Genomic DNA, 24,096 nt, shown 5'->3' on the forward strand with positions numbered 1-24,096 from the left:
GGTGGAGTACTTACGATATTTGCAAATTTATCCTTAAATGGCGAATGAGAATGATTCTGGCCACTTACTAACTAGACGACTATCTATAAAAACTCTGGGATCTGGAAGGAAGGGGGGGGCGTCAGGGTTTCCTAATAACTATGGAGCCAAACTGAACACGTAAGGCTCAGCCAACAACTCCGCATCAATATTCTGTGAATCGACCCTTTTTGCCGCTTTGAAACGGTAATTCGATCACAGATAAAACAAATCAATACCTACCTCCTCCCATCTCAATTTTACGCGTGGTTTTATGCTCCGACCATGCTCGATTTATGCTTTAAAACGATTGAAAGTCAAAGTGACGAAAGACGTGCATTGCTGACATTCGAGATTACTGCTAGAGAGATGTATGAAAACATTTAAAAAAAAGGTTTTATCCAGGTAAATACCAGGTATTATTGGCCAATCTCCAGTATATATCCTTCTCTTTAACCTCAAGCGGCGCTTAGCCTTTAAAATCGCTTGCAAAAGTTTTCAGCGCAGCTTGGTTATACCAGACTTAGACACGTCCATTGGCGCCTCGACCGGCATCGTCTTCCATTGCTGGAAATGCACAATTAAACCGCAGCTATCGCCATACTCCTTAGACTGTGATCTTGTAATACGTTTCCGGAAGTGCAGCTACATTCTCAACCCCAATGGTCGTCGAGTGCTTCGGGTACATGGTGGGGTCCATCCTGTCATACAGATGAATCTTCTTAGACGTTCCGTTGGCCACAAAACACACCCAGAGGGTGCCACTCAAGTTGATTGGCATCAACACAAACTGGTCTAACTGCTGCGAGCATGTTGTAGCTGCTGCCCCGCGAGCACCGGCTCCGCCGTGGATGGCTTCTTCAGCGATTTCTCCCTAACGGCGGCGGTATCGTCACCGTCGAGTTGTTCTTGTACGATTTAAAAAAATGCAAAAGTCACGCATGGTGGCGTCATTTAACCACGTCGAGCCTTGGATGCAGAAGCGATAAGCGTCGTGATGTCGAATATATTCATGCATGGCCAAGTTTTCAAGAAGACGTCAAATGTCACACTAACAACCACAGGTGCATCCACCAGGATCTTCACGTTGCTGCTCAGCCAAGTGTACAGCAGCACACCATGATGACGTGTATCCTGCAGATTTTACAGCCACTTCATTTGCTCCACATGCTCTTTTGTGTAAATGCTGGTCTTTTCACAACGGCACTAGCAACTAAATCCTCTTTACAATTGCTGACCAGCAGAAAGTGCTTCTTTCCGGTCACCGAGTCACGCAGCAACCTAAGTGCGTAGTCAAACGCTTGTTCAGGTAGTCGGTTGCTACCATTGTCCAAAACGTAGTTTGCGAAGAGCTGCCATAACATCGAAAGTTTTTTTGTAGCCTTGCCAAGCACTCGAAACGTCGATAGAAATTCCCACATCGTGGAAGCCCGGCTGAATCGCTTTGAAAGCGCTAGCAGCTCCACGCACATCCCGACCTCGAAGTAGACTACGCTGTTTCATTCATTGGTTGTATTTCATCAAATCGGCCTTTACCTTGGTTTACTGCTCCTTACAGATAATTTTAGACCGCCCCACAGGAACAATTATGCTAATAAGTTTGATAGTGATAAGTACGCTGGATCGGCTCGCTTATTGCGCAGCCACCACAGGCTTCTGGTCTAAAGAGATATCTTCCAACTCACCAGACCTTGGAGCATCAGCAGACCAGTGAAATCCACCGCCGGAGCTAAACCTGGCCTCGTCTACAGCTCCATCGCTACTTGTCCCCCTGTATGACCCCACTTTCACTGTCTCCATCATTGGGGTCACCATGCTCAGAGCGGTTCATCTGTTGCTGTGGTGTCATTGAGGTCTAGCCTTACCGAAGGTTATGTTACCGCTTCTCGAATCGATCCATGGCCTCGTCGTAGCGAGGTCTCCACTGATACGATTCAAGGCTTGCTGAGCCCGGCGATATTTGTCGTGCTCAGTTTGGTTTGGCGAGTATGCTATAAGCGTCTCTTTTAAAGGTCTTGGTAACAAAAGGTATTTCAATCTCAGCAAATACCTGCGTAGATATACGACACTTCCCGTACCACCTATATATGACAGATTAAATTAATGGTCAATAACTGGTCCATCGGGTGAAAACATGGAAAATTGTAGACATACCTGGATCCGTTAGCACCAAATGGAATACCAAATGGACTTCCGCTCGCCTTTCCCCACAGCATTGCATGACAACACCGAAGCTGCATAATAGACGTGAGCTCGCAATTACAATTAAATGTCTATGTACTGGTGATCATCTCTGTAAAGGATGACTGTCGCTTCATTGTCCACTAGTGTATACGAGTTTGCAATCTCGGGGTCTTTGGCAATGTCCTACTGAGTGTTGATGATGGCAGCTATCCATCGCATCGTCATACCGAGCACGATGGTCATCTCCTCCGATTAGTAGTATCCCTCAATGCGCTAGGCATCTTGACCTTGGAGTAGTATTGATTCTCTGAAAAGACAGGAGAGCCTCCAAACTAGCGTTCATACTGAGCTAGCCCTTTACCGACTGCTTCGCTTTGTTGAACAGGCCTTTCTAACGGTTGCTCGTGTGATTCATGAAGTGAGGCAGACTTTTTCGTTACACCATCACCCACATGACTTTGTAGGCATCCCAGTCCTTCTCAAAGTAGTTCCACAGATCTTGTCTACCTCCTCTCATTTATTTTTTGTCAATACATCAGCCTCGTGCACCCCGTACTTGCTGGACTTTCGAATAGTTTCTTGCAGTCATTTGATGACATGGAGGCGTACAAAGAACGCGGGCTTCTGGCAACTTCTGCCGAATGGCCTCCACTTCACGCAGGTCTATTTCCACGACCACTATCCGCACAAATTACCAGTTCTCGTTCGCGCACGTGAATGACCAAGACACTTCGCCATATGAAACAGTTGGCGGTGACCCGGGCTACCACAACGACCCGGACATCAATTATACTGTCGTAATGCATATGTATTATTAGAGTGTTTGTAAAATAGTCAAGTCAGTGATTAATATGGTAAAGGCGGTCGAATCCACGTCTGTCGCACCCACGCGGCCACTAACGTCCAAGTCCTTCATCCAAAAGTGGTCGCTGTTGTATTCGGACGTGTTGTCGAACTCACGTTGAGAATGGGCTGTTCGTAGCTGTCTTGCTGCTACTTGATCGCGTTGCAGTCGTTTGTGTAAGCCTTTGCTGTGTGTGTGGTGGCTGAGAGCTCTGTTGGACCCGGTGCTGGCTGGCTGGAGCCACCTGTACCGCCAATACGGCGGTCTACGTTTTGGTGAGGGTCGCTCATTGAGCAAAGGTGAGCGCTTTGGATATAGAGCTGTACGTCTTGAACAAATCGTCCTACACTTATGATGCAACTCCCGATAACGATAATTAATTCAAATTTGGTACTGGGAGTGGGGGGTGACCCGGGTCACCGCCAGCTGTTTCATATGCCAGTCCGCCTTTGTCTCCAATAACGAGTACTGAACGGGCTGGTCGCTGATCCATCGCCACCAAAAATAAGAGCCGGTATTGTGAAACTCAACAAAGATGTCCAATTTAAAAACTAATCAACCGCTGATAAGAACGTATATATATACCGAAAGATTGTTTTTGGCTGCGCAGGTCAAGATCTTGTCAGCGGTGTTTTTGGGCCAATCAAGGATCAACTTGCGCAACGGCTAACCCAAAAACAGTACAAATAATAAATATACAAGATAATAAGGTATTTATTTTAGCAGTCAAATTGTATGAGTATCGTTAGCTTTGCAGCAAAACATTAATATGCCCGTAGGGCGTGCACCTATATAGGCAGGTGTCTACCAGGTGGCGTGGGCTCAAATCCCACACCTGTAGAGGAGCTCGACAGCTTGAGGTAACTGTCGTGTGGAAGTCCTCCGTCAGATCTGAGACATAGCCAAGGATTCGGGTCGTCGGGCTCTTCGGAGTGAGTCTCCTATGGATCAGGCTGACTGAATGTTCACGGAATGATAATCCACCGTGGGGGTTTGGTCGCTAAGTCGTTTGGCGGATGGTAAATGGGACAATTCCCTGGCCACAAACGCTCTCGATTGGCTAGAGCATCTACTTTTATCATTTAAATAATACTTACCGTTCTTTAATAAAACCAAGTTAGTTTTTTTGCATATCGACAAAAAAAGCAAGATCTCTTTTTTTGTAGATTTGAAATTGCGAATGGATAACACACAAACACATTTGGGAACAGCTAATTACAATAGCCAGTTATATGAGCTTCATAAATCCTAGTAAACTGGAGTCATAGACCTAATTGAATCATTGTCACTGTCCGAGTCGTCGGAGTCAAGTCCATCGGTCTCAAGATCAGAACCGAGTCTATTTCCAGCTCCGAGTCTGACTCGAATGCTGGAGCACGCTGCGGGTCAGCATGTATCGAGACTTGGGCTCTACGATTTTAAATATCACTCAATAGCCGGGCATTCGCTCGACTTTGCTTCTCAATGACACTGATAAACCGAATGAGGTCGGGGTAAGAGCCAGGAAAAGTCGAGTTTAAGGTGCGGTTGTAGCGCTCGAGCGGGTTGTTGGTCCGATTAAAGACGTCCTTGCGCACGCTGTTAATGTTCCACCACTCCGGCTTAGATTTGTGAATCCATATTCTCTTGAAATATTTCCAGAATTGCTTCCAGTTGTCTCTCGAGTAGCTGATTCCCCTCTCGCTGTAGTCACGCTTAATCATAGAGCGGATCTCGTCGACACTTGGAGGTGAAATGTTCCTGCGGCGAATGATTGTCAATCTGTCAATACAGCCTTTTCGCATCACCAAGTCCACTTCATTTCCCGTAATTCTTAACTGCAACATTTTGCGACGGAGCGCTTGCTCGAAGTGAAAAGGGCATTCCACAATTCTTGCCTCTGGAAATTGATACTGTACAGCCTTAATCACTGCAGCTGCAAAGTCACAAACGAGCGCCGGGGTCAATTTTTGCTTTGAGGAGACGCAAATGTTGCTGAACAACCGATTGTACACTTGGGACGTTTTCCAGTCGTTAGTATATACCAAACTGGCAAATATAGCTCGGAGATGGAGTCATCGATCATCACAATTACCAGTTGGTTAAAAGGTGCTGGCACACATCGGTAGGTTGCATTGACAAAAATTGAGCTCTGGCGCTGCTTCATACGGTCCATGAGATGGAGGTGGAACCAGCCGACCAGTCGATGCCGTACTTCGTCTTCGTAGTAAGTCACATTAAATTGGAAAGACTTGAATCCACCACTCTCTTCAACGTCACAAAGCGATTCTTGCTCCAGCCGACCAAAACTCTCCCTTCCAAATTGTTTCGCTCTGGAACGATATAGTCGACCCAACAATTACTTTTGAGTTGCACTTCGGACTATTTCGTTGTCACCTCCGTCGAATTTGTCCCGGACCATGCGCCATACTTCGGTGGGAGTCAGCGTGACACCACGGACACAAACTTAATCCGTTGCCACCATCTCTTCCATACGATCCGTGATTGTTGGAGCTGGCCCAACGGGAGCCCGACGGAATTGAGGAACACAATTGGACATGTGCGCTCCAGCTTTAACAGCACCGAGGTCACTCACATACAGCTTTCCTTTGCATTTGGTGCGGCGATAGGCACTGCATCAATAATGAGTAATATCATTGTGGAAATGGTACCGAGCGTAGGAATAGCCGCGGAAATGGACACTTTTCGTTCCCAAAGTAGCAACGGGACGATTGTCAGGTATGGCTTCGGCTTGAGATGTCACTTCAAATCGATGGCCATCATTCGCTTCATTCTCGGAGTCTGATGGTTGGCTCGGAGTCATCCGACGGTGCGTCACAAAGGTCAGATCCGTCGAACTGGAAAGGGTTGGTTATCGGATTGTCGGAGGCGTAGGAAGAGTCCATGGTGCTTGGTACTATGGGTGTTGTTGATGTCCTTCGAACTTGGTTTATCCCAAAGTGCCGCCTTTGGCACGCTAAAGGTATCGGCTACATTAACGGCTCTGCAGCTACGATAGTATGACACGTATTAGCGAGCAAGCACAGGACTTGGCGTATGTACGATGGGAACACGAAATGACGCACAGAACTTTCGAAAGGCGGTCCACAAACAAAAACGACACCAGGATACGAGGTAAGAGGTGGTTTATATGTTTCTTTACTGCATAAATACTCACCTGATTAAAGTGATGATGTTTTACTCAAAATTGACCACTAAAATGGTCAATATTCCATTTCGATCGCAATTCGACCCAAAACAACGTTGACTCAATTTAGACCTGCGCAGTGGGCGCCCCATATAAAGGCTATCGTTTTGGACAATGGTAGCAACCGACTGCCTGACCAAACGTTTGACTACGCACTTAAGCTGCTGCGTGACTCGGTGACCGGAAAGAAGCACTTTCTGCTGGTCAGCAATTGTGAAGAGGATTTAGTTGCTAGTGCCGTTGTGAAAAGACCAGCATTTACACAAAAGAGCATGTGGAGCAAATGAAGTGGCTGTAAAATCTGCAGGATACACGTCATCATGGTGTGCTGCTGTACACTTGGCTGAGCAACAACGTGAAGATCCTGGTGGATGCACCTGTGGTTGTTAGTGTGACATTTGACGTCTTCTTGAAAACTTGGTCATGCATGAATATATTCGACATCGCGACGCTGATCGCTTCTGCATCCAAGGCTCGACGTGGTTAAATGACGCCACCATGCGTAACTTTTGCATTTTTTTAAATCGTACAAGAGCAACTCGACGGTGACGATACCGCCGTTAAGGAGAAATCGCTAAAGAAGCCATCCACGGCGGAGCCGGTGCTCGCGGAGCAGCAGCGACAGCATGTTCGCAACAGTTAGGCCAGTTTGTGTTGATGCCAATCAACTTGAGTGGCACCCTCTGGGTGTGTTTTGTGACCAACGGAACGTCTAAGAAGATTCATCTGTATGACAGCATGGACTCCACCATGTACCGGAAGCACTCGACGACCATTGGGGCTGAGAATGTAGCTGCACTTCCGGAAACGTATTACAAGATCACAGTCTAAGGACCCCTGCGGCAGTATGGCGATAGCTGCGGTTTAATTGTGTATTTCCAGCAATGGAAGACGATACCGGTCGAGGTGCCAATGGACGTGTCTAAGTCTGGTATAACCAAGCTGCGTTGAAAACTTTTGCAAGCGATTTTAAAGGCTAAGCGCCGCTTGAGGTTAAAGAAAAGGATGTATACTGGAGATTGGCCAATAGTACCTGGTATTTACCTGGATAAAACCTTTTTTAAATGTTTTCATACATCTCTCTAGCAGTAATCTCGAATGCCAGCAATGCACGTCTTTCGTCACTTTGACTTTCAATCGTTTTATTGTGCCTTTCTGCCAAAACGCCTTCAGTTTTATGATCCTACGTAAGGGGATGGCCCTAACGGAAGGCCTCCTATCTGATCGGGTGCATCCGACTAAAATTTAGCCGAACGCTTTGGCGAAAAAAAAGACAATGCCAACCAAAGACATATCTGGCCAGACCACGCGTGTTTTCTCAGGGAGGACCTAAACCATAGCAATACCTTACAACAAATTAACAAGGTAAGATGTAGCAGTCACAAAAATGATATTGTACAATAGCTTCCATCCTTTGAAGTTTCACCGACAATCACGATTTGATCTGGAAAGGCAATAGCCTGTTCACATACTCTTGCCTCGCCAGCGTATGTCTGATGAGTAGCCCATATTTGATTTAAAATCAATCTGTTGTGGATACCTTACGTAAGGGTAAATGGCCGGCAAATACTGTCCATTCAACCCTTATTTGTTAAAAGGTACCCTTTAGACCAAGTCGGATACCTTACGTAGGGCCTCCGCAATCAAGTATTATTGGATCAAAGTCGGCAAAATCAAACAGTTTTATTGGTCAAATATCATTTTATTTAGTGGCCTGGCCCAGTTATACCATTTATGCCGGGACAAGTTATTGCGTATTTCAATGCTTGTGTCCTTTTCACTTAGCCTGGTGCTCGATTTATAATAAATTAAGGTCGTTTTATTAAATCGAGGTCTATAAAAAATACAATTCAATCTACTAGTAACTAGGCTGCCTGATAAATCGAGCTACGACAGCCAAATCGACCGCTATTTATAGGGATCAATCCGCCAACAACTCCGCATCAATATTCGTGAATCGACCCTTTTTGCCGCTTTGAAACGGTAATTCGATCACAGATAAAATAAATCGATGCTTGCCTCTTCCCATCTCAATTTTACGCGTGGTTTTATGCTCCGACCATGCTCGATTTAGGCTGTATTGTGTCTTTTGGCCAATCTGACCGTTAAAGGCTGGTCCTAAGCAAGGGTGGGTAGGGCTAAAGGTGGGATTTGAGGACGAACTGGAGTTGAATTGCTAAAAAATAATGGGGCAATACATGTATAATACCTGAATCTGAATAGTCCTAAGCCTAATTACGTGTCTGGGAGACTCTATTGCCTGCCGTGTTCAGTTTGGCTCTATAGTTATTAGGAAACCCTGTCGCCCCCCCTCCCTTCCAGATCCCAGAGTTTTTTTATAGATAGCCGTCTAGTTAGTAAGTACTCCACCGGACTCCTAGCTTAAGCCTTATTATTACGTAGTAACAGCAGGCAACGAAGGAGCACACATATACACGTATATTCGAGGCCAGACAGTCCCACACGCGTCCGGCTGGAGGGCTGACTGGGTTACTGAGCTACTCTAACAATTGCGATGTGTGACTCAGAGTCACTGACTCTAACCACTAGCCAATGTGTTAGAAACGATCTTCTAACTTCCGCTACTATTAATAAGAGTATTAGTATCAAAAACACCAGTGCTGACACTGCTGGGCTGTGATCACCCGTCCTTAAGTAGCGAGGCTGTGCAGAGAGAAGTGCACCCGATGCTATTATTGTAAAAATTAACAATATTCCGACATTTCTTTGTCCTTCCACGTTCCAACTACCAATTAACGTATAAGTAGAGGTTATTATGGTGCTGGCACTGCCAGCCTGGCAGTATCGAATGAGCTGTTAGCCTCGCGTAATATCAGCACCAATCTCTGACTAGACAAATCCATGGGCTCCGAGTAGAGCTTATAATACGGGCACACCATCCACGTATAGTCTTCCTTACGGATGTTGAAGCCGAACGCGCTTCCAGGATATGGTAATCTCGCAATAAATCACCCCGTCGCTGTACGTCGTCTATTTTCGAGGTTATTATTCACTTCTTATTTTCGGACCGCTTCGTTATGGTACTCACCATGGCCAAGCCATCATCAAGTACGTCAGCAACTCCAAGTCAAAAGTGACGAGGTGTCATCTACTGCGCACGTGTCAAGGGGAGACGCAATCACACCTCGACCGCTACGCTCTTCACGATGACGGACTGTAGCCGCGTGTCTGCAGCCTCATAACTCAAAAGTCGCAGCAAGACTCAAGTCCTCACCAGCACCACAATACTACAAACTACACCAAGTTCGCTATTATCGGAGCCGGTGGCGTCGGCGGTACAGTCGCGGATGAGCTGCTCAGGAAGGGCGACGCAGTGTCCGTCGCTATCCTCACGCGTGACGCGTCCAAGCCGGAGCTGCAGGCCTTGAAGGCTCGTGGTGCCACGCTGCACCAGGTTTCGTACGAGGACGAGGACGCCGTCAAGAAGGCGCTCAGCGGCAGTGAAGTGGCTGTCAGCACCGTGTCGCCCTTCAACATGGCAGTGCAGAAGGACATCGTCCCTGCAGCCAATCCAGCTGTTCGTGCCTGCCGAGTACGGCGTCAAGGTGACGGAGGGCCCGAACGTGACCAAGAAGGAGGTGCAGGACCTGCTGACACAGCACCAGATCCCCTTCACTATCTTCTACACGGGTCTCTTTGCCGAGTTCCTGCCCTTCTTCCTGGACTTCCACTACGACGAAGGCTACATGAACGTGGTGGGCAAGGGCGAGACGGCCTTCAGCATCACGGCGCGCACGGATGTGGGTCGCTTCTTGGCTCACGTGCTGTCCACGGCCCCCAAGAGCGCACTGGAAGGCGCCAAGATCCCGTTCGAGGCCGAGCGTCTGTCGCCTCTGCAGATCCGCGACCTGGTGGAGAAGAAACTGAACAAGAAGATCAAGATCCGCCACGCCGACTACGAGGAGAACAAGAAAAAGTTCGACACGGACTTTGCGGCCTTCCTCACGACCCTCTTCGAGGAAGGGCGCGGTGTGGCCGGCACGGAGCAGGAGGTGCACGAGAGCGTGGCCAAGTTCTTCCCAGACTGGAACCCGGCTAAGTACGAGTCCTTCATCGCGTAATCATCTACGAAGAGAAGGAATTATCAACACTTAAGCAAATAACAATTTCGATTTGCAAGGACAGAAATTTACAAAAGCTTCGCGTCATTTTATTAAATAGCAGTGTCAAAGAGCAGCTTGTAAACCAGTTTACACAAAACTAATCTATTTACATTCCGCTTTTTTTTTAATAGCTGTTAGGCGGCCTCTTATCCGTTCGTGTAATTAAAGCGTTCATTGATGTTTGCTCAATGCCAAGCATAACTCTCTCACTCACTTGGCATAACGAAAGCTCGTGTCACGTACTGTGGCGTAGAATGAGGTGGGGCAACAGGGCGAAGTTCGAGGTGAGGCCGACGCCAATGGTAGGGCCTTTAAAGCCGGAAATCCCCTCGAAGCAAGGCGACAAAGTAGAAACAACCGGGCCACACCGTCTGTTTCGCGACTACGAGATCTCGTACAGAACGTGTGCGTCATCTTCCTGCTGGTGTTTCTATGTATTAGTTTAATTCCGTTCAAGGAGTACTACCTCGGCAGCTACGTCACTATTAATAAACCGTTCGACGAGATCCGAAATGAAGTTGCAGCACGGGAACTCAACCAACTGGGCGTCGTCATCAGTGGCGTGCACTATTTCGACACGTTCGAGCGAGCTCTCTTCCCTCTCGTCGACTCGAACACCAGGACAAACCTCGCGCGTTCTACTGCGTCCAGCCTCTCTCTTACAGATCTCCTGGTCCGCGCCAATGTCCGGAGAGACAATCTACTTGCTGGTTTGCCGGAAGAAACCTTGGAACAACCGGTAGATCTCATGGTTGACGTTCTGGCGCCGCTGTGTGGACCCAAAGAGTCGTGGGACACCGAACCGCAATTATTGTTGGCAAATGGTTTCCTGCTATTCGTCACGAATTTTGTCAGGATTTCCACGCCAAATTCCCTCTCGATCGATTCTTTAATCACGGGAACAAAGCTCCTCTTGATACTAATGTGTCGTCTGTTGGAAAAGCTACACTTGGCTTGATTGCTGTGGTCAACATGTCGGAGATTTACTTACGTCACTTTAACGACGAGATTGTGGTCCGTAAGATAATGAAAAACGTGCAAGAAGGATACATGGGCTTGGAGTTGCCAGAGTACACTAACTCTGTTGCAGAGGCAATAGTTGATCGTTATAGTAGAGGGATGTCGTTGAGGGATGTGATTAAGTTGCTAATCGGTTCATTCGACGCGGAGCATGTGGCTTTGGTGGACGTGCTGGGTGTTCGTGCTCTTCTCGAATATTATCTGGACACCCAGCAACTTACCATGGGCCTTAACGTGAACGGAGAGGCTGCGATTCTGGCGGAAGTGACGCACGCCACTGCGTCGTTCTTCACGTCGGATTTTCTGATCAATACCGCTGGGATGCATCTAGTCTCGACGATGCACTTGGCGGCGTTCTGGCATTGTGCCATCAAACATACTACAATGGCCAAGTCCATTACAGTCGACGACGTCGATGCTGCCGCTATCAAACAGTGCGGGCGTGACGTATCGGTGATCGTCCCTACGTTCGCTGTGAACTTGATGTTTCTATTCCAGAAAGACGATCGAGACTATACAAAGCTAGATAATACCACCGTGTACACTCTTGGTCGACGTCGCGAGACTACTGCGGGGTATGTGGCGCTAGATATTCCTGAAAGGCTAACAGACGCGCCACTTCTCTTAATGAATGGCAATGGGTGGACCAAAGATCGAATGTCCACGCCATCTCAGCCAGTTTGGACGCCGTATGGATACCTGTACACGCCAGATTGTCGAGGTCTTGCCGACTCAGTGATGCAACAGGGCGGTCGAAACGTGCAGAAATACCAAGCCTACATAGGAGACGGTCTCGGTAATTGCGCGTTCCGAGATTCGCAGGAGACTGAGCTTCAGACGCTCTGTCGACTCTTCATGACGAGCAACGAGGTGGTATTCCGAACTCTCAACGGAAGTCTTATCGACCTTCCAGCGTGTGCAGCTCTGATCTCGCCCAGTAGTACACCCGAGAACCAATTACTACCTTTAATTACCACCTTTGCCAATAGTGTAAACCAAAACGGAGTGAAGTAACCGAAGTAACATCTAAATTTGAGGAATAATTTTACAAAATTAGTTTTTAGAGCAATGTAGATTTAGTGTAGTGCAAACTGGCAAGAACGACACATCCAGCAATACGAACTACGGGCGCGCTGCGGACTGGGGTACACACAAAGATGTAAGGGGGCGTGAACCTGCGTATGGGCGCCAGACACGAGAGTGTGGGTGCACACAGTGACCTCTCAGCTTGTACAGCCTGCATAATTATCGATAGAAGGACCAAGACGGCCAGCAACCCGATTACATAGACAGAGTACATCAAGGATGAGAGCTTTGGGCTGCGCTTGCAGATGTTAACCGGCCGTGGGGAATGGAAGGAGAGGGGTTGCAGCTCTGAGTTTGCGTCTCAAAAACGGCGCATCAGCGATTGACGTGCCATCAAGCGCTCGTGTTGGGGCTCCTTGCCTGGACGGTCAGCGTTAAGAGGAGTTCGTACACTGATAACGGCGTCCGGTGCGGGGCGCTCGTGGCTATAGCCAATGCACTAATGTAATGTACGTGGTGCATGTGCAGTACTGTAAAATGATAAAGTATTTCTTGTTCGAAGGTCGCCTCGATAAGAGTATCTTGTCTTCTACAGGAAGACAAGATACTCTTATCGAGGCGACCATTGAACAAGATATACTTTATCATTTTGCTTTACACTAAATCCGTATTGGTCTGGATTAATTTTGGGGATTTCTAATTTTTTAAAAAAATAAATTTCTAAATAAGGGACACTTCGTTTTGGTTTACACTACCACCAGTTTGGATTGGCAAAGGTGTAGAGCAAGACAACTTGCGTCAGATCGAGTGGTTCATGGTCGATACCACCCTAATCGACCGACGAATCCAGGACAACACGAGTCGACAGATCCGAACATTCCTTCTGATTCTCAACTTAATTGGGGCCTCCTACTACGCTGTCGAGTACCTCTTTATACTCAAAAGCGTCTGGGTTTTCATCTTTAACAGCGTCTATCGACCTGCAACTGAACCTTACGAAAAAGACGCTCCCCGCCTCATACGACTTGGACTACTCGAGCTGCTGCAGTGCGACCCAGCAGACGGCGCACTGCAACATCCGGGCACGATGGTATTACTGTACCTTGGCGCTATTGGAGCGCTCAGTAATATTTTCTCGCTTGGATGCTCGGCGCAACTCTCGACTGCAGAGGGGAGTATCGTTATCCAGTGCGCCCCAGCTATCCCACTACAGAGTCTTACGCTCGTGTTCACGACGCTGAGCAGCAGCTATTGGGTCATTCGCATCACCCTGCATACGCGATCCCTTGCGATGCGTCTGGATCATGCTGCACGCAGTGACTTCGTCCGCTTCTGGGCGTTGAACGCTGCTGCAGTACTGGCGATCCATTTTACGTGCAAAGTTGGAGCCGATCTGGTGCTTCGAAATACAAAACTACACTCCGATCCGCATCTATACGCCATCTTCGGTGGCTTGGCAGTGGCTCTCATCATCTCGTCGGGATTTCTGTTGCTTCATATTGCAACAACGGACTCAACGCGGCTGCGAGGAATGGTTCGGAGAACTTCCAGTACCGTATGGACTGAGATCTTGTCACGCGAGCGAAACGACCGCTCTTTCGTGACCAAATGGAGCACCCGTGGTCTCGACTCGGTGTTGTATCACTGTGCAACGCCACAGATTGTACGGCAACTGGAACGCTTTAATACTCGACAGCGACAAGAAGTCAGTAGTTTCCTCAAACAATTTAAGGACAAACAGTCGAATGGGATTCGAATGCATCAGTTCGTCGCTGTGCACTGCGCCGCAGGGTCACACGCACATTTAAAAACGGTCAAGTGGTGTGTCTGAGAATGGGCAGGTGGCGTCGCGAACGTGAGCAAAGCGCATGTAAAGTTGTAGTTGGGATGAGCAAAGAGCCAGAGTAACACAATCGTCCATAAAAATTATAATACTGGGCGTGTGGTTGTATTGTAGTACATGTACTGTGTGTGTGTATTTTTTTTAATAAAATATTGCGATACTACCTACCACGTTGACTGTATAAAATAATTATAAAGTGGAGACATAACGCGGTCATGTTCGTGGGCTGCACCATGATTTCCTGTCGTACAAGTATTAATAACAAGTGCACTTCATTGTACGTTAGGTATTTTAGCTACTTTTAAATAAAGTAACTTCGACTGACGCAGCATACTTACTAACTAAATAAAATCAAGTTTGTGGCTGTACAAAGTCCGCAACACAATTCTTACACTAAACGGAGAGAATTGATCACGGACTGGTAATCTATTGCATTATTTATAGGTTGCCAGCTCATAGGGAATCTGATTCTTGCCTTTGCGATGACTATTTATTTAATTTATTATTAGCACACAAATTCTTGCCCTTGCCGTTATGAAATACATATTCTTTGAAGAAGGTACAGTACTTTAGAATGTCGACCAATCTTTACTCGTTATATACTGGTCTGGTATACACCGCAAGACAGCATTTTCTGCGTCTGCTTCGCAGCCGATGCTGCCAGCATCAGCTTCATACATGTATGCGTGTAAAGGACGGTAGAATAACGTCCAGTGTTGATGGCCACACGCCAGTAATCTGCGAAAGATATCTCTGGGGATGTACATCGGCTGCCGGCGACATTACCCTACACCTCCGATTGCCACCACTTCTTCTTGAGGTGCCCCCAAAGTTGTCTATTGAGTACGTACTCGCAACAAACAAAAAGCACGAGAACTAAACAGCGCGCGATCAAGGAGACTTTGAGTCTTCGTGACTGGTACGGGTTTAGTGAAAGCAACCGTGGTTCTTGAGAAAGTCAATATTCATGGTCTTTCTTTTAGGTTTTAGAAAATTTAATGAAGAAATTTTTCATCAAAACCTGCTCTCTAAATATCGCCGGTACCGATACTGCTACCAATGGTACAAGTAGACTACCATGCCGGCTTCAACAAATTACATGTAGCATGATTTAAGCTGTCCCAGCCTTTCGGGCTATCCCATTAAAGCTTGATTCTCGCTGCTGACGATTTAACACTCTGATCTGTTGGGAAACGTGGGTCTTAAAAATGCCGACTTGGATAGTAGGCTCCTATCCTATTAGGAGTTACCGCTGGAGATGCTTTGATGACCGACAGAACATGCTAAACACATGCATTTACGGCTTCAACACACAGCAAATCATTTGACCTGACTTCTGTATTGTTTTGACCTTCTGAATGTCGCAATAAGACATAATCGACGATTAGAGCTCACAGCATAAAAGAGACCAGCCGCGCTTCGCTTGGCTGGGCGCCCGTTCGGCGCCCCCGCGGTTCGCTGTCGCTCGCAATATGGAGATACTGTAGAATGTACTGGAAAGTGTAGTGCTCGGCTCGCTGGTGAGCTCAGCGCTGGGCCCGCCTCGCACCCGCTCACCTTAGCTGGCGCCGCGGCTATGGCAACCACGTCGCCCAGCCTCGTGTGTGTTATCCCAGCGGTGAGCGTGTGTTTCTACTATAATCTGCTGATGGCCGACCTGCAGGCGCTAGCAAATTTTACGATCGAGGCGAAGGTCCATCAAAGAGGCCGTAGCTGGTCGGTCTCTGAACACGGAACAAGACTTGTTTTATAAGCTATTGTATCTTTGTTGAAGCTTCGTAAAATTGGATTGTTTACCGACGAATCGGCGCTAAAATGACTGAGCAAACCGTTGACCGGGATTCCACGTAGCGAATATTTTAGGTAGACAATTTAAATTCTGTCAATAGTTACACATGCCATTCAGGCTTTAAGAATGAACCTTACCAAATTTCGGTTACTACCTAACGAATTGAGTAAAGTCGAATATCGGTAAGAACTAGCGTCAAATATGTAGAAAAAACTCAACAACCGGCAAAATTTGAAAGACGATCGCCAGTGCTCTTAGACTTCAGTGATGTCATGACATCACTGATAATATCTCAAAACAGGCGTGATCAATGCATCGAGATTTGCTTTTCCATGTGCTATTGGAATATTAAATTTACGAATACGTTGATACTGTACAGTTTCGAAGTACATATCAGTACTGAACCCCGTTTTCACGCCCTTGGTCTTTTGATAAACTTCCGGATGTAATGACTCTAAATTCAAATTACCAATGATTTGTAAGCTAAAGTCTGATTTATTTGCAAAGCCTTTATGGTCCATCCCCGCGAAAACGAGGTGCAGTACTGTACACCATTTCCATATCGAATTGAGGCTCAAATTTTGAACTTAAAAACAGCAAGAAAATCCAAGAGACGGACGAAATGCCCCGTCTGGGGGAGGATGTGAAGAACGGGAGAGTCGACAGGTCGCACAGACAAATAAATTATTTGAAATAATGACCGAAGGTGATGTGATGATACAGATCTCCAAAGTGATTGCGTGTTTTCCAAATTTGAACTGAGCTTTTCTCATTTTGAGCGGAGAGATTTTCAATTTGATCTGGAAATGGTGTATATGTGCTAATACTTGTAATGTACATGAGCAAGTACTTATACAGTATTAATACTACATATGTACGACGTGTCATTCTTCGGATATTTATATACATGAATTAGTGATGGACATGTGCAGCTTGATATATATGAGGTCCACACGTTTAAACAATATTATTGCAGGTATTGTTGAAGAGATGAGCTTGTCCTTAGAGCTAAAAACCTCGAGCTACGGGATCGATTGTTTTTAAGGCGGAAACTTCAAAGTTTAGATTCTTATCTGTTATAATAAGAGTCTATACAACAATTATTCTGGATTGCATCGTCCAACTTCAAAAACGCAGATTGATTTGAAAATCAGCGTTTTTAAGGGACTTCCGACACTCGAAACATCCATTGACTGGCAGCGAAGTAAGTATTAATACACGTAGCCTGAGCCACGAATATTGGTAAGAGTTATCGTCCTACTCCTTCGAGAAATTGATTATGAAACAGAGCTGAATCACAGGGTCGAGCACCAGCAAAACTTACTCCGGTCTGTCAATGAGAGACTGGAGAGGTAAACTTACATGTGTCTTATGCAAGTTTACAGGCGGCGAGTGTATCTTCCCCGCTGTATGGCCCCTGGCAGCCAGAAGTTCAATGCCCCCGTACCAGAGTGGTACAGTGGTACTGTACTATCAGTGGCACACTCCCCGAGATATCATGGGATTTGATTTTTCGTACAGTACTTCCGCTTTGCATTTCAGAAGGCTGGATCCTTTTCACCTCATATTGCAATCTGCTCCAGGCTCCCCAGCTTCTCACCCTAGCCAACGTTTGCCATACCAAGATATCAAAGATGCTCCGGACTAGCGTGATCCTCTTTGTTGCTCTTGCCATCATTAGTGGGACTTCAGCAACCTCGGATGTGATCCCGTCCCAGAAGCTCTCGGTAGACGGTGAGCACGCAATTGAACGTTCTGAAGCGAAAAGAAAGCTGAGAGGCCACGAGATCGACACTGTCAATGAAGAAAGGAGCGCTGCTGACCTCGCTGCCAAGCTTGACGACGTGTTATCGACTCTCAAGAAAGTGCAAAACAAAACCCTGACGCAAACCATCCAGCACTTGCAGGCGACGCACCTGTCTTGGGAGAAGCGTGAGGCCATCCAGCACCTTGTTACGCTTTCTACTGGTGACCGTAAAAAGGTTCTGAAATTGATTGTGGAAAACGCTGCCAACGCCAAGAATATGTGATTTTTAGCGCTGTGGCTGTAACTTGAATTGGGCTTAAAAAACACAAATGTCGTAGCAGTTTCCATTCTTTTCGTAGCACTATTTGATTAGTATAAGCCTTAATCTAAAATGGGGGAGCGGTTAAAGCAGGAAGTATGAATGTGGTTTGGTCATATATTGATGTCAACAAATTCGCGTGCCTCGGTTGCTTTGTGTGCAATGGAGAGGATGCCACTCATTATTTCACAGGGAGATCAGGTCACTTAAACTCAGGTCTTTTGGTTGCAATAACAAAACAAAACGTTGTGCCAGAAATGTATCGAGTACCGTGATTTACGGCCTTCCTCCTGTAAACAGTTATAAAATGCTGCAAATTATGGACTTTTTTTAAGCGGTCGTCTATCCAGGCGGCCATCCAGGTATTGTCCAGGTTGTAAAATAACCGATCCGTAATTTATAAATTACGGATCGAGTAATATCCATTATTATACATTTAATGTCCATGTTCCACTCTGTACTTATTTTAACCGATTTACCGGTATTTTTAATGCTATCGCAGCCACTCACTTTACTTTTGATCAGACGCGGACCATCTGACACCTTTGCCGCCTTACGCCCCCCCCCTTCCGCTCCGACATGTCGGATAACAAGTCTGAAGCACCCGCACCGGACCCTCCAGCGCCCGATTCACTGCCGATGCCGCCCTCGCCGGCCTCACAAACCGCTATTAGTCAGCCAGAGGTGCGTCGCGTAAGCAACTGTCTTTCCGTATGTCCGTGTTGCTAACTACGTGTCTTGAACAGGCTAGCTCAAGCGAAGAGGCGTCAAATGCTGCTCCTCCCGCTCCTACGAGCTCTGCAGGAAGCTCTGAGGACTCCGACGACTCAGGTATGGACAATGAGGAACGTCCGTGCAACGTCCAGCTTTCAGAGCGTCCTGTTCCCCGGAAGCCATTCACTCAAGTTGGAATGATTGGGCGATGTATTTGAAGAAGTACGCGTCTTCAACACGACAGATCATTCAAGCTTCCATGACTTTAAGCTGCGCCTTGCGGAACAAGCGTTTGGCAAAAACTGTGGCCGCACGAGAAGGTCTTGACGTACCATATGTGCCGACAGAATGGTCAACGTACCAGCGCACCTACATTTGTACCCACGGATGGAGGCCGAAGGATCGGAGTACAGGTGTGCGGCCGAAGCAGTTTGTTCGTGGCACTGGTTGTCCTTTTCGGTTCGTGGCTCAAGTTGTCGATGAGGAAGGCCAGTGGCTCCTCCGTGTTAAGAACAGTATTTACCACCACAACCACGTTGTTGGTACCGATCACTTCACACCATACGCCGAGAACCGAAAGGTGAAGGATTTGGAGACCAGGTCCACCATGCACGAAATGGTAAAACACGGCCGCAAGCGTGCTCGTATTTACGAATACCTGATCGATAGAGGGGAATGTCTTGTTAAGAAAGACGTGGATAACATTGTCCAGCGCTTCAAGAGCGAATTTCGAGGCGGACTAAACGACGACGATGCCTGCGCACAAGCACTTACCGAATTCGCAGCAGTGGATGGTAACGTGGTCCTGTGCTGAGCGACAACGCGTTTTATCTTCTGCCGACGAAGCTACTGAACAAGTGCGTCGCCGTCCTTCCTGCGATGAACACGAGAGAGATCGCAATCGAGGTCTTTACCCAGAGTCAGCCCACACAAGACGATAAAGCTGATACGCAATTGCCTGCACAAAACCTGGAGAACCATGGACAAAATGTGGAAATACTTCCGCTCGTGTTGCTGGCATCGAGAACGCGGTGACGGGACGACATACGAAGAGCATGAAAGAATATCTCAAGACAAAGGCGCAAGAGCTGGTGGGGGACACAGACCTCTTTTTGATCCCGGTTAACTTTGGAAATTCGCACTGGTGCGGGATTGCGGTAGATGTGAAGCGAACTCGAGTCCTTTATTACGACTCCATGAACCTGAAGATTTACAAGACTGTGCTGGATCGACTGTCCTGGGATCTGGCAGAAGCCTTGAGCGACAAATTCGAAGTTGTATGTATCAACGCGCCAATTCCGACGAACGGCCACAATTGTGGTTTCTACGTAATGCTACGATTATGGCGAATGGTGGACAGCAGCATTGGTCTGGATGTAACTCCAAACGGACTCACGATATTGCGCTTTCGCATCCTTCAGTTAGTTCTCCACGGCAGTTCTAACTAGCACATCTGATATGAGTCAATCCACGGATGGTGTTTGGTCAATACATGGACTCGATATATGGACTATAACACCAACGTTACATGTGCTCATGCCTAATGCACGGGCGATTTATGGATTATACATGTACTCAATACATGGACTACAAAAGTAGCATCGCTATTCAGCACAACTTTGTGCAGAAGAGGACTGAGCAGCGGTAATGAGTTGATTTCATTATAAAAATAAATTACGCAGTAGGTAATTTATGGACAATACTTGGAGTGGCCGCATGCTCAAAACATACACTCGGCGCATGGACAGGAGCATCGGCCTTTTTTAAGTCTGAAGGTAGATATTGATTACCATCTCTTTTGCGGTGTAATTAGCACAGCTTTGTCTGTCAGATTTTTGTGTCTGTCCTGAAAATATGCATGGCCTGCGTGACCGATTTTTCTCGACAGCACCCATTTAAATTAACTAGGGGGCCGTAGAGAAAAGCCCGACTTCGTGAAAGATTTCCTTTGCCTTCAGCATCAACCTGACTGCATCGATACAGTACCATCAAGCTGACGCGGTACCGTAATTTACGGTCTCAACGCGAGCTCACTGCAACACTGTAAAAACCTTCAAAATCGAGAAAAGAAAAAGTATGATGGCGAGTTTTGCTTTGTTAACCAGCTTGTCATCTACCTCAAAAGTCGTAATGATAGAGCGCCCATGGAGACTAATGCATCTTGTATATCGTGAGGTTCTAGCGCTACTATATTGATTACTACACATAAAGAAAACGTTAGCATAACTTACAACGTTCTCATTGTCAGTGCATCAAAATCACGACTCTTGTGGTAAGGGAGACGGAGCTTAAGTATTTCTAAATACGTGATCAGGTTCCTAGGTATCTGATAGGCTCTGTGAAACTGAAACGCATTTGAGCTAGCTGGCCAGTTTTCTCAAAAGAGAGCCCACATTTTTGTTTCAGCTACGCGTGGTTTAGGGCGCCTAACCAGACCTCGGACAATACAGTAACATATTAAATTGGCGCTCCGGCGTTACCATAATAATCACGGCAATACACAAGAAAACAATAATAAGTACGGTGCAATTATTGGCAATATCTTCATTACAGGCATTAATGAAGACACCATTTCAACTTACCTAAAGAAGACGTGTGACACTCCACATGTCCTTGTTGGCACGTAGAAAGGCGAGCATTTCGAAGTGGGCTGGAAGCGCGCTTCTGCGCTGCGGCGTAAGGACGTACTTGGTCTCGGAAAACAAGCGCTCACACGCATTCGATGTCGGCGGTACCTGCGCAGCTAGAGCAGTGTACACTGCACCACCTGCGCGTCTCTTCGGGCCGTTTTGCTGTATGATTTGCGCAGCGTAGTTTTCCTCGCACTGCTTGCGCTTGCGTCCAGTCTCGGATGGACGCTGCGTCGATTGCTGGTCCTCGAACCGCTTGAGTGCCGCGGTTTCGGCAGCCGACAGCTTCTCCCCAGCGCCGACCTTCACCAGACCATTTTCAAAAATGGGCGAATGGACGAATGGACAATTTTTTTAGTTGGTTTTTAGGTATTATCCCATAATAGGGTAGTCCAAAAGAACCGTATCAAAAAGAAGACGTACCTCGCCCATACTGGTCGTGTCGCTCTGCAGACGCTTGCACACACTGTCCAGCTTGGTCAAGTGCACCAACAAAGCGCACAATTTCTTGTGCTCGCTGGTAGTCTTCGACAGCTTCAATCTGGCGGACGTGCGCTCTGAGCTTGACGTGGCGCTTCAGCATGTCGTAGGTAGAAGGCCAGCGCGTCACATTGCGCGTCTTGGCGAGAAGGGGGGTGAGCTTGGGAAGTTGCGCGGCGTTATTTGGGTAACGTAACTGTTGCATGAGGTTGTTAACCTTTTGCAAGACAGTGATCCGTGTTCTGTTAAGAACTTTTAACCGCCAGGTTAAATTGATGGGATGCACAGCCGACCAATGGGACGCCGAGTTTGGTAGCGATACTGCGGTTGGTGTTGCAGTTATCAGCAACCATGAACACGATCATATCAACGGATTGTTATAAACGGCCAGCACGTTCCGGAAAAGATCAATGTGAGCGTTTGCATCTTGACTCCCCTCGTCGAGCGGCGAAATCGCCAGTAGCGAGCGCCGAAGCCGATCGCCGACGACATATAGCCCGAAAACCGCAACGTAGTGCAAGGTGCCATGCGTCCAGCCGTCGTACATTATACCGATCTCGTTTTCCATCTCTTCCTCGATTACAGAGCCCAGTTTTGACGCCACCGTAATCATGTCGGCCTTGACCGCCTTGGAGTTGGTTGCACTCCACTTGGCCATGGCCCTGATTTGCTCGTCGTCCACCTCGCTCAGCGGCATGCTCCTCTCGACAACCCACCGCAACCAGTGGTAGCGGTGGGATGTCTCCTCGGACACGAAGCCGAAAGCTTCAAACGGGCGCTCAGGATTGCGATGGTGGGTGTCGTACTGAGCACGAAAGTCCTCGTGGCGGCTCCTCAGGTGTGAGAGAGGCTAGCGTACCCTGTGCCGGGAAGATGCTTTCGATTCGTGCCGCAGAGCTTGCACCGATGAAGCCCTTCGCTTTGAGGCTCGAAGAAGAAGGCGCTGAGGTCATGGCTCGCCACCGTGGTTCAAGTTTTAAAGTGAGTAGTAAGTGTCTGCTGTATATAAACCGTCTTTGAACCGTCGTGCAGTTCCGGGTTTGCTTGAGCCGTTGAACCGAGAGTTGGTTGGAGTGATTTTTCTTCTGACCCATTATTGTATTGCAATAATTTCTGGAATATATTATTATACTGGATTCTGTTGATGGCAATAATACCTATTCTAATAAACAAAACACAATAATTGCAGTTCCGCAATTATTTTTTTCGAGGTCTGCGCCTACCTCAACTCAATTGCGGGTAGGTTTCAGCTATCATGGCTGTTAGCTCAAGCTTAACCGCCGACGATTTCACTTTCAGTCTGTTTTGAGCGTCTAGCTACGATATGTTCCTGCAGGCTTCGTAGACGCTGAGCCAAGCGCGGCATCGTGATGGCCGTTTGATGACTAGATATTCCGCCATGGGGGCTGTTACTACAAACAGAGCTCCGATTTCAGACTGAGCTCGTCAGAATAAGGTCACGGACGTCGTCGACGCCACGTCGAGTTTGTCGCGCTGGATATCAAGTTCGGCATGCTAGCACACGATCATGCGTACCCATTTTTGCTAGCACCACCAACCTTTGTGAGCGGAGTGCCAGAAGGAGTAGCGTGTTGTGCAGCCGACCTTGAAATTAGCCTGCATATTTGGCTTGCACTAATTAGTGCTCATAGTAGCGCGTGAACAATCAAATACGTCGGTCGTCCTCTAGTGCATCGATAGTAATCCAAATGGCCTATTGGCAGGCATCTGCAAACTTGGCATATATCAATTTGTACCAAAATAGATAGTATTTGGCATTTTAAAGAAATAGGATTTGGTATTGATTTGGCATCATTCAACTATGAGATAAGAGGATCATGGAAGTGCCAGTTAGGCTCTGTTTCATTTGAGAATAAGTAGCGGAATAACTTCGCAGGAATAGCGAATCAAACGAAACAGATTTGGAATAATTTGATCTCCTGGAAAAGTGATATCAACTTTTGAAGGTATACGATTCCCTACCGAAGATCTACATCTACTACGTGCCGCCAATGGAGCGTGCTGCGCGCTCACTTCAGCCTCATCTGGGATATCGTTGCGCACCACACTGCATCCATCGCTTTCCTACGGGTGTAAATTGATTAAGAACGTGTCGCCATCTACGAAAATTCCGCGGACAAGGCGGTACAAATTCGAGTGCCTTGGGCGCA

General features: G+C 47.2%; 3 protein-coding genes across 3 annotated transcripts; all 3 read left to right on the top strand.

Annotated features, from left to right (window-relative positions):
- Positions 1 to 9,729: 9,729 nt before the first annotated feature.
- On the top strand, positions 9,730 to 10,315 carry PITG_14091 (uncharacterized protein; the record flags this gene model as incomplete). The annotated part of the gene is made up of 2 exons (XM_002899173.1): positions 9,730 to 9,735; positions 9,788 to 10,315. 2 exons carry the CDS (start codon positions 9,730 to 9,732, stop codon positions 10,313 to 10,315), a joined length of 534 nt encoding a protein of 177 aa, XP_002899219.1.
- A 554-nt stretch (positions 10,316 to 10,869) lies between these two features.
- Positions 10,870 to 12,116, top strand: PITG_14092 (uncharacterized protein; the record flags this gene model as incomplete). The annotated part of the gene is made up of 4 exons (XM_002899174.1): positions 10,870 to 10,919; positions 10,979 to 11,067; positions 11,145 to 11,956; positions 12,030 to 12,116. The coding sequence occupies 4 exons, from the start codon at positions 10,870 to 10,872 to the stop codon at positions 12,114 to 12,116; spliced, it is 1,038 nt and encodes a 345-aa protein (XP_002899220.1).
- A 5,553-nt stretch (positions 12,117 to 17,669) lies between these two features.
- Positions 17,670 to 18,065, top strand: PITG_14093 (secreted RxLR effector peptide protein, putative; the record flags this gene model as incomplete). Its single annotated transcript, XM_002899175.1, has 1 exon — positions 17,670 to 18,065. One exon carries the CDS (start codon positions 17,670 to 17,672, stop codon positions 18,063 to 18,065), a length of 396 nt encoding a protein of 131 aa, XP_002899221.1.
- Between the last annotated feature and the right edge of the window lie 6,031 nt (positions 18,066 to 24,096).

Source organism: Phytophthora infestans, genomic scaffold (assembly GCF_000142945.1).
Source record: "Phytophthora infestans T30-4 supercont1.32 genomic scaffold, whole genome shotgun sequence".
Taxonomy (NCBI): domain Eukaryota; phylum Oomycota; class Peronosporomycetes; order Peronosporales; family Peronosporaceae; genus Phytophthora; species Phytophthora infestans.